At 38.1% G+C, this 17512-nt stretch overlaps 1 protein-coding gene across 3 annotated transcripts in view; it reads right to left on the bottom strand.

Moving 5' to 3' along the window:
• SYNJ2 (synaptojanin 2) overlaps nucleotides 1-17512 on the bottom strand; it is a 74034-nt gene that overhangs the window by 46601 nt on the left and 9921 nt on the right. For 2 of the 3 annotated variants that reach the window (XM_054194513.1, XM_054194512.1), the window contains exons 2-4: nucleotides 11176-11262; nucleotides 3104-3374; nucleotides 426-651 (exon numbers count right to left, since the gene is read on the bottom strand). In XM_054194513.1, the coding sequence (XP_054050488.1) occupies nucleotides 426-651; nucleotides 3104-3374; nucleotides 11176-11262 (584 nt within the window). The remainder of the gene's footprint in view (nucleotides 1-425; nucleotides 652-3103; nucleotides 3375-11175; nucleotides 11263-17512) is intronic. The other variant, XM_054194514.1, reaches the window with a different exon arrangement.

The raw sequence follows: 17512 nt of genomic DNA, 5'->3' as shown, positions 1-17512 counted from the left end.
ACAGATTTGAAAACATTCTTTTGTTTAATACATGGGCCTTATGACTGATAATTCTAAGCAAGTTTTGTGCAATTGAGAAACTTACACATTGATTTCACATGAATTAACATGCAGAGCGCTCTGAACGGCTTAAAAAAACATGTCTATATTTCACTACAAGATCAAATGGCCAGACTTTCACATTCAGGAAAAAAATCAAAAGTATTAGTGAAAATTGTATGCATGGAAAACTCAGAAACACAGAAAAAGAACAGATCGCAAAGAAATGCTTAATGGGCAGGAATAAAGAGATCTGACATGCAATAATATTTTAAATGTTATAGGAAAAAATACTTGCTGAACACCTTTAATTCTTGTTGGAAACTCTGCCCCAACTAAACTTGAGTGGACTGAATTATTCAAAGCTATTGGATACATCTGCTTACCTGTTCTGTCTCAACGAAGTTAGATACATGTCCATCATCATTGACCCCTCGAATGTGAAACCGGGCACCAGCTCGCTCACAGCTGATGCGAGAGATGAGGCAGGCTTTCGCCTTCTTGTGGGAAGCATAAACAGTGCGAATGTCCACTACACCACAGATCACTTTCAGCAACCAGTCAGAGCAGTTCACCTGGTAGTGTTTGAAGGGCATATGCAATAGTTGGTTCCTGAAAGGGTCAACATACACATTACTGAATAAAATAAGAGAGATAGGCATGGGTGCCACCCCACAACAACCACTAATTTAAGCAATTAATGTTCTTTGAACCTTTCTTTGTTGTACCTTTATCTAAAACCAGGAAATATCAGGAAGAAATCCTCGTGAACTACTACAGTGAAGAGAACATGGCAATTTTTAATAGCACAGCTACCACCAAGGTGCTGTCCTTATATCTTGTACCTCTGTCTTATAAATTCAGATGCAATTGTCACCTCTTTCAGCTCCAGAAATACCCTTATACGTAGTAATCTTTTTCATAAATTACAGTGCTGTCAAGCTAACTACTTTTTGACCAGTACTGCCCAGACCTTAGCATACACTACAGGATGAAGAGCCATTTGAAAATCCACCAGGATTTTCAGGAAAACATTTCCAAGCGGAAACTGGACCTACAAGTCAATGGAAATACTGCAAAAAGTGCTACTAAAATTAAGAGGAATGCCTGTTTTAACCTTCAATTTATTTTATGATCAACAACCCAAGAAATCTATCATGCCTGGTTAACAGTGATGCTAGTTTCTTCTATTGCTATGGTTCTCCCCATTTTGTTTTTCAAAAACGTGCCTTTAGTCACAGATGAGGGCCCTTTTATGATTGTTTATTGCTCAACAGCAGATCTGTACAAGAGTTATTATATGTAGCAAAACTCCTGAAGAATTGTTCTTCTAGAGTACAGCATTTCTCTGAAAAAGGTGCAAGTCATTCTTACATTTTTAAACTAAATATGTAACTGAAAAGGCAGCTGTAAACCAATTTTTGGTATCTCTTCCTCTGTGAGTAGAGCTAGGAGAAGGAGGTGGAAGTTCTCACTCAAATAAATTCCGGTAGAATGTTTTTGTTGTTGCAGTTCATTTAACAGGCAGTTTGTGTTGCTTATAACTAAGGTCATCTGGCACTTTTCATCACGTAACTGTTTATTCCATTGTTTACTTTTCTCAAGAATCTATTGTTTGGTCTGAAATCTCCCATACACATAATTGCCTCAAGATAAATTTTCTTTGGAACATCTTTCTGCCCTAAATGTGATGACGTCTCCATTCACCCCTGTTCTACAACACATAGGAAAGTGGAACCTCTTCAAGGCCTACTTCTAGATTAGCCAGAAGCATCAAAGAAGGGCAGCTCAAACGCTTACCTTCTGAGAAGAAAAGTTTCAAAGGACAGTACAGGTAAAAACAGTTGCTTTTTACCTTAAAAAGGTTTTTTTTGTTAAGGGATATTGCCACCTTAGGAGTTTCATCACTGGGACACAGCTTGTTTGTGCTATGTGTCTAACTTGACATGCTTGGAGAGCTTTTTTGAGAGGGATGCATAATTAGCACAGTTCAAAGCAAATTTTACATCTCTCTCTTCTGAGTTAAACTCAAAACACTAGATCATACCAGTCAAAATCACATCACAGCTAGAAAGATTATTTAGCCTGAATGAACTGCTCTCTCATGTTTATTTATCATCCATTATAAACTTTTTTGCTTATTTAATATTCACGTACTTTGGGCCACACAACTTATCACACGTTTTAGCAGCACACCAATATTTAACTCTGCCAGTTATTTTCCACCTACATCATATACCCCTCCTTATTTTCCAGTACAGCTATGCTTCCTGTGTGACCATCTTTTTGTTTACAAAATAAAAAATGAGAGTATAGGAAGTCAAGCATTCTACCAGAACTTGTAAAGCAAACAAACTGAATTAAACCAGGTGAACCCACCTAGGGAAGACGGAAGACAAACCCCAGCATTTGTGTACTTTCCTTTCCACTCAACCAATACTTACCACAACAAGAAATACTTTTTCTTTGCTTTATAAGCACAAGAAAGTAAGCAGTACAGAGCAGTGTAGGAAACGGGAGTTTCCTTTTGTGCAATATACGTTTACACTGAGCTACAGACATATTAACATTGATGTTTTCAACATAAAAACTAGGGCACATTGAAGCATTAGAACTACAGACTTTAAACACACACACTTTTAAGAAATAGAAGATACTTCAGCACAAATTATGAGATTTATGAACAGCTCAAGTGCAGGTTTCTATGAGATAACTTTTAAAGCAAATTATTAAAAAGAACTGCAGGGGAAATTATTCATGACGTACAGAGACATGTTTCTGTAGTGTGAGCAATACATCTTTGTGTTTCCTTCTTAAAAACACAAAATGTCCAGTTATTAGAATTGCATTTCACTATCGGATTAGTTTCAACTAAACAGAAGTGGGGTTTTTGACCCAGATTTACCATGACTTCACTAAAGTCATATGCCCTGTAAAATGACATGACAATGAAATGAAAGGAGATGCACCTGAAATGCATATGCTCATTTCCTGCTGAGAATTTTTGACCAATAAGATACAGCTCAGGATAACAGAAGACTTTGGTATAACTTGCAGTACTAACCAGAAGAACGAGTTACCAGATTCATAGTGGTTATCACCCTGCTTCTGAGCCCGCACAGTCAGGTCAAAGTTTGAGCCTGCATTAGGCCAGGAGAAATAGAACATCCCAGAGTTCAGTATTTTCTTCAAGGCAGTAACGCGCTCCTCTTCCTTGGTTTCTTCCTGGAGAGGACAGAAATCTGTTGCAGTAATTTTGTAAACTTCAGCGTCCAGGATTTTTCCCACCGATGTACAGCCTGTCACCAGGACCAGAAAGTGCAGCCGAGTGTTACCTAGAAGGTGACAGATAGTTACAAAAGGGTTACAGGCAGACACAGGCTAGCTATGCCATTTCACATCAGTGCTGTCACATGCAATGCTGACAGGGCTCCAGCAGAGGCCAGTATCTTTGCTTCAGAAGAAAATAAATACAAACAAGCACGTGGCCTACATTCATTTCCATTTCTGAATTCTTTTTGATGGCAGGTGAGTGCAATTGCAGAATATTCCACAATACTTATGCATTCCCACCCTCAGCTGAATTACAGTGTGTTTTTCCCACTTACTTCCCACTGCAATGAGCTTAGTGCTGGGACACTACGCAAAAATTAAATTTCACCACCCCAGACAACTACAGTTTTCATGGGATTTGACTGAAGGGAAAGGTAAAAGACTGGTCATTTACGAGATAAAGTGTATTCCTCGCTATGAATTTTTCAACTGACTCCTGAATTTTAAAGATATGAAGCATTCAGATTTCTTACTGGCTTCAGCTAAAGCTGGGTGTGTTCAGCCATTCAGAAAGTTTCAGTATTACCAGTTCTTGAGATTTTGCTTTTTATGTCACAAAAGAGTGTACATGATTAGATGACAACCTCAATGATCTCTAAAAAGAATTCCAGCTCTCACGGCTGTGAAGCAAAATGTGAAATCATGAAGCAGCTGAACTTCAGGAGCTCCAAAACTAAAAGATAAATTTTGAAGCTTGAGAACACCACTCTAATCAGATCTTATGTACACAGCAGGATTTCAATCTCTGCTCATTCTCTCTGAAATGATAAAGTAATTAAGAAATGATAGAACAAATGTTCTGAAAACACTGGTTTTGCTAGGAAGAAACCGTTTGATTTACTTAAATTGGCCTCTAATGGAGACAATGTCATCCTATTCATACCAGTTATTAAGAAAAGGTAGAATTGAGACCGAGATTTATTGCTCTAGCATAGCAGAAACAACAGCTGACCTGCCAAGTGCAAGCCAATTAGCTAAGGGCACAGTGACAGCCTAGGACAGCATGGTTTCAGGCAGCAAAAGGAACGCTTCATAGGACCACTCTTCAACCCTTCGCAGTGGCCTACTGTCTGAAAACGCAGACCAACTCTCATGCAACAACTATTTTTTTTTTTTTCCTGAAACACCAGCAGAGGAGACCTTGCTTCCAGATCACAAACTTGAGTTAGGGGTGGTTTTCAGCAGGGCCAGAATTTTTGCGTAGGCACATGGGACTGGAATGGCAGGACAAGGTAGGAGATTAGATCTTATTCATTCTGTTCTGCTGACTTCAGTTTTGCATAAAGGCCAGTGTAGGTGGTATTTACTAAAAAGCTCTGTTCATCACATTTCTTTCTGTAACAAGGGTATGTTGTGTTCTCTTTCTTGAGTGTTTTTCAGAAGTATGTCTTCTGTACTTTCCTAAATGACACCCTAGCGGAGGGTCAGAAGGACATGAAACTTGATATTTTATTCCTCCTTTGCACTTAAGTGTGCATAACTATAAAGGATTAAGCATAGGAGGTACATCAGTTATCACCATGGTAGCTTACACCAGACTAAATTCTGTCTTGCAGCCTCCAGGAGGGGTAAGGAGGAGTTAGCTGGCTCTCAGGATAGCTAATAGCTTCTGTAACTTTGCTGAAACCATGCAAAACTGATCAGCTCAAAGTAAACTTCACTCATGAGAATCTGGAAGCAATGTATAGAAACGCTATTAATATGCCTTACTATCACTCATTTTAAGGCACAGAAAACCAGTAGTAACAGACTTGGAGAGCTGTCTGGCTGGGACTCTAAGACAAAGAATACAAGCACTTTCATTGGCTTCAGTGACCTCAAACTTTCCTAAAGGGTTCAGAAGAGATCAAATGGAAAAGTCAAGATTAAAATAGGCAAAAAGAACAACAATTTAATAATAGTGGTCTCAAGCCTGTGCCCTGCACCATTTTTTTCACAGCACAAATGTAGCCACAGGGTCCTGAGCAGAGGTAGGGCTCCTGTCAACCCTTCATCTTTTTAGAACCTCACGCAGCAAAATTAATGCTATTAAAACACTACTCTGATACTCATCTTTTAATCATGCCTCCATTAAGGCCTAAGAAATTACCCACCACTAAGATATACAGCTACACACAGTGAAATACAGCTTTCCCCATCTTCCCTTCTTTGCCAGCAACATCAGTTTATGTCTGGGAACCTCTTCTTTCAATCCCAAACCTTTTTTCTTGCACTGTCTTGCCCCAGTGTCTTTCTCCTCAACCCAGACTGCCAATGTTTTTAAATACATTGATAACTACATCGGACAAGTTTGTGATGAAAATGACAACTGCACTACCTCCGCTCATGCTTTCACTTAGGCATTTTGTCAGACTGAAAATGCTATTCCAAGGAATACAACAAAAGTGTTACATATCCAAATATGTACCTAATACGGCAGAAATCTAACATTACCAGCCTCGGGAAAAATGCTTCTGCTTATTTGCAAGTCACTGAAAGTCTGATCACTATTGTGGATATATTAAAGCCAAAAATCGGTCCATTTACTTCTAAATTTAAACTTTAAAAAGTCAATGTGGTTTCTTTTCTGGTATGTAAATGTCAACAAGCTATCATCTTTCCTGTTGAAAACAGCTACTTAACACGAAAACACATGTACCAACCACAACCCTACCTAAATGCACTTAAATTTAAGGATAGAAATTGCTTCAGTCAGGATGGATGCTGCTACTGAAGCAAGACATTTTCATAAAAAGCAAAATTAAAATCAACTTTCTCCATTTATAAAAATTGCAGATGCTAAGTTATTTGGTAATTGTTCATTCATTGCAAGGAAAACAACATTTTTAGCTGAGAAGAATTTACTGAAAAATTCTGTTAGTTCCTAAACAATTCATTTTTATTATCCAGTAAATCTCACAAAAGAATGCAAGAAGTTGCATTCCTTGTTTACTAAACTCACCACCAACATAGCCCCCCCCAAAAAGAAAAACCAAACAACAACAAAAAACAACAAAAAACCCTGCTATCAACACAACATAGAATTTCCTACAGTAGGTGGATTTGTGAGGCCATAGCACAAGTAAGAGAGGATTTATTTTAATTAAATTGGTTTTGCTGAGCAAACTGTGAAAATAGCACAACTTTAATGAAATGGATCAAACTGAAACACGCAGACATTCCTTAAAGCTAGAAGGTACTTCCCCTTAAAACAGTTGAGACTATTCCATTAGTCCCTGCAACCTGAACTTTTCAAAACTGCAGCTCACTACCATTTCCAATCCTGTAATTACATTAAAAATACTGCTGCTTTTAAGTTTCCAGTGAACTGGAAACTGGTTTTATGCAATTAGCACTTGAAGAACAAGACTAACACCAATCACAACAAAATGCATCACATCGTCCAGTCAAATTAACCTGGCGGCAACATTAGAAAGCACATTACCGGTTTACAACCTCTGAAAGAGCTAAACAGTATTCAAGGTATTTATGTTTGTTCTGTCCAGAACATCAACAGCAACATGGGAAAAAAAAAATACTAAAGCCACAAAATGAGCAGTCATCCTTTAAGTGTAAGCTCAAATTAGTCAGGAAGCTGAGTTTTAAAATGCTGGCAGTGCATCCTTAAGATCAAAGGGAGAATTAACACTAAATCAGTTTCCTAAAGTCAGTAGCTCTGCCAGTACTACCACTGCAGCCAGTCTACAGAGGCTCCCTGCTTATCTGGAATAGGAGACAGAACAAACTCCAGCCTTTTTTCTTGAAAAAGGAGCCCAACAGTTCTTATCAAAAAAAGTGATTAATGAAAGTACACTGGGTGGAAAATTTATGGTAATTTTCCCTTGATTTCACGTGCAGTACAGTAGCAGAAAGCACGTTATATTTGGCTGACAGCTGCAAAGTGCATGATGAATGGGGGCAGCGCTAAGGCCAACAAAAAGTAACACAAAAAAAGAAGAAAACTTCTTCCTGTGAAGTGATCAAGACTCCAGGTCTGGCTCTTATGCTTCACTTTGTACCAACAACCACATCAGCTGCACACTATTTACCGGACCCTCCACTTTGGAAACCAACCTTCTTTTTTAAAAAAAAACTTTTACAAGTAGTTTAACGTGCAATTCTGCTTCATATTAGCCTTTCTAAACTTTACACATAGGCGAAAGTGATTTAGGAACATAAGAACTGCAATTCACAATGATACCTGCGGAAACGACCCTCATTTCCTTAGGATGCAATCTTGAATGTTTTAAAGAAAATTCTGAAATAATTTTAAAGCAAGAACTGAAGCATTCCTTACTGGTCATGCTTTGTATAGCAACGCATTTATGAAAAAGCAAGACCCACCTACGGTACCAAAGAAAAAAAAAAAAAAAATCTTTCAAAACTTGTCTCAGAGATGGGTATAAATGTTCATGCATCGTGACCAAGATCATTATTTTGCCCTATTACAGCTATAAATAACCACAACAGTCTGTAAAGAACACTTTCGAAGAAATGTAAAAAATGTTTTGCTCACAGTGATGTGTACTGAATGCCCTTTTATCAGATTGCACAAGGGAGGCTGAGGATGGAGAATATTTGGCATAGAAACAAGACAAAAACAACTTGCATCCATTTTTTTCAAAAGCTCTTGTGAAACCAACTGCCTTAATCCAAGTTGAACAGGAAACACAGTTCTGGTACATCACACCCGACAATAATAAGCTGTAGATTCTGTATTTAACCTGTCTACATGAGTCAAGGCAATTGTTTCCCCTGCAGTTTGTGGGATGCCTTCAGAGTCATCTATTATGAGCTGCAGTGAGGAGGCAATATTCAGTTCTTATTTTGTCCTTCTTAACTGCAAATATTTCACTCAAGACTGCCTTTTCCTTTAATAAAAAATAATTCGCTCCAGTTTTTGCTCTCTTTCTCCATTCCAACACAGTCATGCCATTGCCTTTTGTTCCCTCAGCCTGTTCTGTCTCCACTCCACGCATACCTCCACTTCACTTTGCAGTCCACTGAAAAACAATTTGCAAGGTATTTTTGCCTCTCATCTGCCTTCAAAATTAGCAACAGAACATGGCAGAGGAGCTGATTCTAAGCAACTAGCTGAAAATCTCCAAGGAAATCTACAGCAGAATTATGAAAATAACCAAGATTTTCCAAACTACAGTTTTAGTCTCAAAGATACTCTTTCTCCCTCTTCTAAATACAATTACGTACTATGAAATGCTCTAAACAAATAGAAAACAGGTACTTAGCTGTCCTTTTTGCCTTTGAAACTTCTTCCTTTCAACTACACATCATATATGTGGAAGAGCAAGGGTATATACACAAACAAATTTAGAGTGCGTCCCCAAATCCAGCAGCTGTATTAAACCAAACAACCTACGTGGTGATGGTGTCAAAATACTACCTTATATATGTACCCTTTCCTGACATCATAGTGTCTAAACCAAACACTGCAAAGCCAGCTCTTTTAATGCTTTGCTTAAGATGTATTTGCCACTGCTAGATCTTCCTTGGCAGCAAATTCTTGGCTGAGATACAGCTCAGAAACACTGTACAATTCATTCTGCTGCCATCCATCTCACAAAAGAAAACAGAAGAACTTAGTGAGTCATGTTAACAGACATAAGCACATAGAAGTGAGTGTTATTACTGGTGGGAAACATTAACTTTGTGAGTCAGTTTCACATATTTCATCTATTTTCTTGTGAAAAGCATGATCTACTTTGGCAGGCATACAATGTGATTTATTTGGATTCCTAAGTAGCAATATTTACGGATTAATTAAAGTGCTCAGAGGCATCTTTCATGTCTTGAAAAAAGTCTCCCCTTCTGCTCTACAAATATGCTCTTTTAATATCCCAGTGGAATGCACTTTCACAAATATTTTCAGTTAATTTAGTACTTATGGTCTGCAGGTTTCCAGTAGTACGAAAAAAATACTGATACTCCTGTATTTTTAGTCTATGTGATCACTGATGCTCAGTGAAGAGCAGGGCAATTATGCCCTTGCTTGCAGCTGCTAGAATACATTATATTAAAAAAAAAGAAAAAAAGAAAAAAGTTACATTGCATTCCTTTCTAGAGATAATCTTTTATGTAAGGAACAGCTAAAGGGGTGGAACTTACTTGTAAGATGGAAGATCTGACTGAGACTATGAGAAAAACATGGGCTACCTCTGGAATAGTGAGACAGCAGACACACAATCATCTTTGCTTTTTTAAACATGCTCAGCCACAGGAAATGTTTGCTTACCTTTGCTTACCATTACACCCTGACCCTCCTGACTTTTCATTCAATCACAATTAGAAGTTTGCATCCGGTAGTTGACTTTTTTATCCAATTAACAATAACTTTTTTAACAATCCCTTACAAATTAAGTCCTGTGCAAGGACTTGTAATTTAATGCTAGAACAAGACAGAAGTGCAGTGACAAAGCTCAGAGAGGAAAAACCTCGCACTTTAAGGACACTGAAGTTAAGCATGTGTTGTTCCAAAAGAAATTAAGGACATGGGAAACACAGAAATAAAACGATAAAAGAGAAAAAATAAGGCGGAGAACATTTCTCACCCCATTAGAAATCATTCACCTTTTAATATGAAGACTAAAACCGGATATATTTAACTCCCATCACATACAAGAAACTACCCTCATCTGTAGCTTGAAGAGCTTGAATTCAATAGCTACATTCCTTTACTATTACAACAAGATTCATTAGACTCCTATGAAGAAAAACAGGTTCAAGTGCCAACAAAAACTAATCACAACCCCTCCATTTTTAATTACATTAACAAATTGATATTAATCTCCATAGAAACGCCTAACTAACTCCACAGGAAAAAAAAAAAAAAACCAAACAAAAAGCCCGCATTCATTTTTAAAGACTACATAGGCCTACTGTTTTAAATTATGACACAGAAATCTTTCAGATTGTAGTCACCTTTTCATATCAATCTCAACTCATATTACTCCAGCTATAAAATGGTAAGCAGGCTATAAAAAGATACACTTACACCTACTAGTCTAAAGACACCATTGCTCACACCACCACTGCCTTCGGCAGATTCCTTGACCAAGCATCGAGTTATATGGAAAACAGTCTTGTCATTCGTTGAAGTCATAATTAAGGCTTACTGTAAGAAGACCATGGGAAAAAGGCATATAGTGCTTCTTGTTTTAATGCATCTTTTTCATCAGTGAATTTGACGTCTGCTGTGTAAGATACCATTACCTTTAAATTAATGACTGCGGTTCTCTTCCTAAAACATGCTATTTCCATTAATATTCCTGCAGACAGTGTAATAGCAAGTCCTTTGCTAAATCAAGAGTCCCAAACTGTACAGAAATTTACAGCAATAACGATAAACACTCCTTACTATACTAGCTGAAGTAAAAGGCTTTTGCAAATCCTTATCCATGTAAATTAGCCAATTAGAGGCAATTGAGCATTATAGCAAGGACTGGCAATCTGTATTATTGCAGTCTCAGATTACCATGATTAATCAGTGTTTAAATATGATCCCTCAAAAAAAAAACGTAAGAAATCTTATCTTGCTTTGGACAAATGTGGTAGAGGAAAAAAAACAGCAATTATCTGCAGGCAGCAAAGAATGTTAGACAAAACAAAAGTGAGAAAAAATCCAAAATTCTTAGACTATCATTTAGAGATATGCTTTTGGCACAGCATAGAAAAGAATCTTTTCCAGACTGTACATAACGAGGTGCAATTAGCTTTCACAAGTTAAGGAACTGGACAACTTCAGCCACTTGTTGTCTTTTAGCGTTGTCTTGGCATTTTATAGTCTCAGTCATACAGATGGTCACTTACCACATTTAAGCTGAAGCTCTCCTAAGCAGCCATAAGCATCCATGAGTTTTTCATATTGTCCTTTGATTGCATCCTTTTCTTCTGGAGCTGAGAAACAAAACGAAAGGCAACAAACCTTACTTCTCCAGTCTTCACAAAATTTTTAGATTGCTATTGCCTACACCAATGCTTCCCGGTTGATTTTGCTCAGTAAACAAAACTACAATATATAGTTAGGGTTAAAATGCTGTAAGAACACAGTGATTAAAAAGTGAGGGGACAGAAATGCATAGCCTCTCCACATACCACCCTGGAAGAAAGAAGGGCACTCAGCACCTTTCCAAACAACATGGTACTGTGCCACATGAGTTTCAGAATAAGTAATGAATATACAGGCACATGTAAACTTTACACCATTCTAGAATAAGAGCAAAAATAACTATTTGTCTGGCCATAAGCTAAAATATAATATATCTTTTATTGATGTGCAAAAAGAGATTATTTCTGTTTCCAGAGTCTTACAGTCTAATTTGATACAGAACTAGATTTTTTTTAATGCAAGATAACATAATTTGATGTAGATACAACATCAACTTATTTTAGTGAAGTAAGAATTAGCTGATTAAAAATAAACAAATAAAGCACCAGATGCTGATGTTAGATTTGTGTATTTCTGCAACAACTGAATTCAACGGGTGCAAACCGAACATTTAGATACTAAGCCAGAACATGGCCCAAACTTGTCACTGGCTACTTTCAAGTAAAACCAAAGTACTTCCTGAATGAGTAAGTCTGTGTTTTGTATATATTTCTCAATGTGGGGTAAGGTTAGCCTCATGAATGAGGAAAACCAGCTGTGACCCCCAAATGTCCGTTTACTTCTTGAACCACTGATAAACAGCAACATGGTACTTTTCAAGGTTAGCAAATATATGCTCCTAATAAACTTCAGCAGTTAAAAAAATCTGAAACATCTGGGCATATAAAGGACAAACTGAACTGCCTGCAACGGATGATAGAACAGAAAAGAAAGAAACAGACTTCTCTTTACAAACTTCAAGAGGCAAGTAGCTCAGTGAGAAGCATGCAAAACAAATAAATATCCCATATATCACTGATATTTTGAAGTGAAAGGAATCTCACTCGCAAAATTCCTTAGCAGAGGCAACCCCCAAAGGAAATCAAAAAACGTTTGTCCCAATTTTTGCACCCATGACAAATAAGGAAGACTTTTAAATTTTTTCTTAATTTTATTTTTGCTATCAGAATTTTCACAACTTATCTATTCTGCTTTCAGAAACACTGAGTGAATCAGGAGAAACTAGTAAAATGTTGATACCACACACACACCAGTGAAACAAAACACAAGCAACAGAAGGAGGATAAAGGGATTTTTATTGGGTAATGTAAACCTCTGGAGAGTAGCAATTTAAATATTCAGCAACTGCACCTCTTAAGAGCTGAGACTCTGGAAGCTCAGTTCTCTGGCACTTCAAAAAAAAAAAAACTTCAGCAAAAATAGTTTGATAGTCAGTGGCCAGTTGGCCCAAACCGAGACAACTGTAACATTCCATTTTTTCAAAAGACTCCATGTCAAGCCTTCCTTATCTATTAAAAAGAGGTTAAAAAATTGATGTTTCACTTTCCACAGGCATCTTCACTAAGTAGAAAAGAGCAGCAACAACATACTGACATGCTGACTTCTTCCATACATTTGTTCTCTGCCTTAAAAGCTTATCTTTGTTCCCTTTAAAATAAAAGGAAAAACCATAAATCAAATTCTTGCTCCAGATATTCCACCTTTAGGAAGAAACAGAGAATGACAGAAACAGCACGAAATTCAGATCTCAGACTGATGCAGGAGCTTGTAAACTTGCAGGCTAGGAACAACCTGAAAGCATTTTAAACACCTTGAAAGCAAGGTGATACTCTTCAAAGCAGAATTATGGGTTGGAACAGTGGCTGTTAAAGCGTCTGGTAAGAGCATGATCCAAAAGAATGGAATTCCAATGTGGAAATAAGCAACACACAACTCATGACACTAACAGCAAGAAGCGCCTGACGCTGGCACGTACAGAAGCCACTGAAGTTTCCCAAGTCAAGCCAGCAGCATCACATGTGCATCATCTCCTGGCACAGGACTTTTCCAAACACACAGAAAAATAGTTGTGTTTTGCCAGCAGCGCTACAGAAATACCCCATCGTTCTGGGCAGGCCACTTGACAGAAGATTCGCCCACGCAGCACCATCAGTCAGGGCATCAGTACCAGCAGAGCTCCCTACACGGGAGGAGCAGGCTCCCAGCACAAAGCTCCAGGAGGACTCTGGGCTGTGTTGCCATTCTTTTTGGGTGGCTAACAACTCACTGATAACTTCTACCACATGGCAGATTCTGTTATTTACCTTAGGGTTCATCTTACTCCCTGAAGCCATTTAGACTCAGAAACCAAAAAAGCAACAAAGGGATCTTTCCTTCACACTTCTGTGCACACTCTAAACAAACAACGTGCTGTAAGACTTCACCTGGGGATTGTCTGAGAGGGAAGGAACATGCTGAACAGGCACAGCTAAGCCTGTGGGTCATGCAAATGGAGAGGCCAAAATATTTTAGTGCATACAGACCAAATTTGTTATAGATAGTGATGGAACTTGAAGATTCCTGTCCCATTAATATTCCTTGGTGTTGCACAAAATCCTGAGATGCACTGTCACCAGTGGCATTCAGCGCGGGCCAGGGCAGGGCCTCAGGTGGCAGCTCCTGCACGCTGCACCCCCTCCATAAGGGCCCTCGTGACTGGGGGGGCGACTCCTTCATCCCCCACAGCCTCCAACCTCCCCGGCACTGTCTCACTCCATGCCCTGCCAACGTGCAAGCAAGGATACAGGCATCATCCCTCAGCACTGGGAGGTCCTAGCTGGATTCTGACGCACCCCAGCCAATTTTTTTTTTTTTTTTTTTTTTCAGGGAGTGAGGGATAAGGAGGAGGAATCCCCAACAACCATTATAAAATGCAATACACAGAAAGGATGACCAAAGTGTGACTTTAAAGGGACATTATTGGAGAGGGCTTGAGCCAAGTTCCTATCTTTTTAATAAAAATAAATCTTTGTAAATCTTAAAAATTGCCTACTGAAATCTCAAATAACTGCCATCAAAAACTGGTCTGAAACATTTCCTAGAGTATTTGCAAACAGTGCTAGGACACAAGAGCCAGAATTAGGGAGAGAGTGACTAGACAGAGAACAAAACTAAGTGATGTGCTTCTGCCTTTGCTGGACAAAGAAGAGAGTTGAAGGGAAAAATTACTACAAAACTCTAAAGGATTGTTGATGAACAGGGAAAATATAAACCATATCTGACAAGTTTCAACAACATTGAAAATACTGTTTTAGCAACAACATTAGACAGCTAGATGTGTCCAAAGACATATAGCACTTTTCTAATCCGTAACATGAAAATGATTTCCATGTTTCTGTGTTAAATGTTTCAAAGTCTGGGTTTTTATTCTGCAACGGCTTTCATAAGAAGTCTGAAATGCAGAGGCAGCGAGCATGGTCTGCTTGAAAACCTAGGACAAGGACTGGATCTTTAACTGTACTCTGTTCACATGTAAAATCCTTCCTTTTTCAAGCCAGACAGCTTGAGACACATACATACACATATCATTAATGCACAATACTGCCACAAAAGTTAATGAAACTCATGAAAATAAGTTTTCTACCTAGAGGACAAGTCAAGTTTACAAATACATAGTGCATTTGTTTACTACTTAGTAATAACTATAGGTAACTAAACAGTGTACGTAGTAATTACCAACTCCACTAAGGCTTCCCATTAATATTTTTTTAGTAATCTTTCCTTCCACTTAAGCATATAATTGAGTATCCACCCTTCTGCAATAATTACCCCAACTGTGTTGTGTTCATAAAAGCTTTACAGACCTGCACACTGTCTGCATTCCTCAAGCACTTTTCTTAATATCAATTATGTAAAAGCTCCTGATGTAAATTATATATAAGGTTGGCATGTTAGCTCAAAATTTTAACCCTTGCAAAACAAGAGGCACACAATAATTCAATGAAATCAAGATACAATAAGCTCAACCAAAAGTGACGTTTTTCCACACGTAAAATATTTCAGAGCCAAAGAAAACCACCATGAAAAGAAATACAACTACATATACCACTTAGCCTATCCAAGTGTGACTTCCTCCTTGTAAAAGCTGCAATTTCAATTTAACTGCTAGCAGGAACCAGCCAGACATACAGAGTTTCCTTTATTCAGCCCTTCCTTAGGGCTGATCCCCCAGACTTCAGCAGGAACCAGCGCAGCTCTCAAACATAGGATGCCCAGAAAGGTCAGTGACTGCAGTAAGAGGCGGAAAGGTACCATAGTTCCAAGTCCACATTAAGGACAGACACAGTAATACCTCCAACTTAAAACTGAAGAAACAGCTCTTGAAGAAAAGAGTCTGGGACCAGATTACAGATCCTGGCTCTCTCCTCTGATTCCTAAGCCTGATTCTGGAAATATGCGCCTGCTCAGCTGTAGGTACCGCTATACGTATATATTCTGAAGCATTTCTAAGTACTTTTAGAAACATAGGTTTGGTGTGATGGGGTCTCAGTAACTTGTTTCCTTTATTTGTGTCGTTTAGCGTTTTGTGGAAAGCGGTGTAAATTTTCCCCCAAAAGAGCAAATCTATAATCTAACAGAAATTTCATACACCAAAAAAAAAAAATCAAACCAGAACACGTGAGAAAAAAAATACACGCACTACCTTCAGCATCTTACCTAGAAATATATGCAATGTCTGGCATTATATGAGGTTAGATAATTAACTTGCCTCCAAATTCTGTTTTCTGTCATCCTCAGACAGACCTAAGGCACTTTGTTGTATTTTCATTTATTTTCATTATCTTTCATCACTAAAATCTTCCTGTTCACATTCAATCTGAGCTACACTGGCATTATGCAAATCAGACTGTAATCTGAGATACCATATAGGTTAAGTAATACAGAGTTGGGAAGAAGTCTGTGATCAGGGTTACTGTTAAGAGAGCCTGAATATTCAAAACATTAAACAATGTATTTACCAGTTTTCTAGAAAGCGAAATTTCTGGTTGAAAATACAACAAACAAACCAGCAAAGTGATATTTTGGAAAGATCAGTTCACTATCTTTCTATATTAGGTTGAGAACATTCTATATTAGATGGAGAACATTCTATATTAGATTGAGAACATTCTGCTTCTAGTGAGGGATTATGTTTTCATACTTGCATGTGTATATATGAATATATTCATTCACAACGGAAGAAGAATGGACTCATAACACCACCAGGTTTCTACTCGCCAGCCCTGTGGACTGCAGGCCATCAAGAACATGAAGACACAAGGGAAATCCCTAAGTCATTGCTCTCGAGCTTGACCATTAGCTTTATGTGGTTCCTGTCATATATTACATATATTAACATAGAAACTTTTAGTCACTACAGACATAAACCACCAAGCAGAATTCAGACCTCACAACCACTACCAGCTTCCTAGCATAGAAAATAAGTCTTGTACTCTACATTTATACCAATACATCTTCCCTCTTCTCTGTACCCAATTTGCATTTCAACAACAGAGAAGGAACTTTAACACACGCTTGTTCCTGTAACCTACAGCAGTGAATTTCAGTCTGAGAAACCATAGTTTGCAAGAGCCCATTGTCAGCATAATGATTTTAAATTTAAACAAGAAGTTTTAGGAATACAGATAAAATTGAGAAATTAGCTATATAAATATTCTGGCATAAGAGTAAAAAAGAGTCATGCTGTAGGGCTCATTGTTTTCCATAATGTATAGTGCTTAGAAATACACACACAATATGTTTACAGAAATATTGGTGTTTGATTTCCATACACCACTCAGTGGCACATTTATCCACCTAAGTACAAAACTAAAGATAATTGTAGACAGCGAACGTATGTAGAGCACAGAAACTGCATTCTGTACAAAAGGAAAAAAAATATGCAGGTAAATAATTGCCACTTCCTGGTTTTGCATCCCTCCCCCAGCAAGGCTATACCCTGATTGCACTCAGCCGCGTCAGAGAACCACACATGTACCTGCAACTGCAGACACAGAGAAGGCATGGAGCTGCTCTGCGGAGTCTACACACTCCTTAACTCTAGGTAAGTTTGTCTCTAGTAAAGGCTTAATTCCCATATCTGTGGGTGAAAGTCTGGAGGAAAAACTTCATCCCTATTTGCAAAACTATGCACTGTTATCAGCTTTGAATGTCAGTATTTTCAAAAGACCATGGTCACTTGGGATCCACTGTAACAGGTGTTCAGGTGTTGTAACATCC

This window comes from Rissa tridactyla, chromosome 3 (genome assembly GCF_028500815.1).
Source record: "Rissa tridactyla isolate bRisTri1 chromosome 3, bRisTri1.patW.cur.20221130, whole genome shotgun sequence".
NCBI lineage: Eukaryota > Metazoa > Chordata > Aves > Charadriiformes > Laridae > Rissa > Rissa tridactyla.
This window is presented reverse-complemented; position numbering and strand designations above follow the sequence as displayed.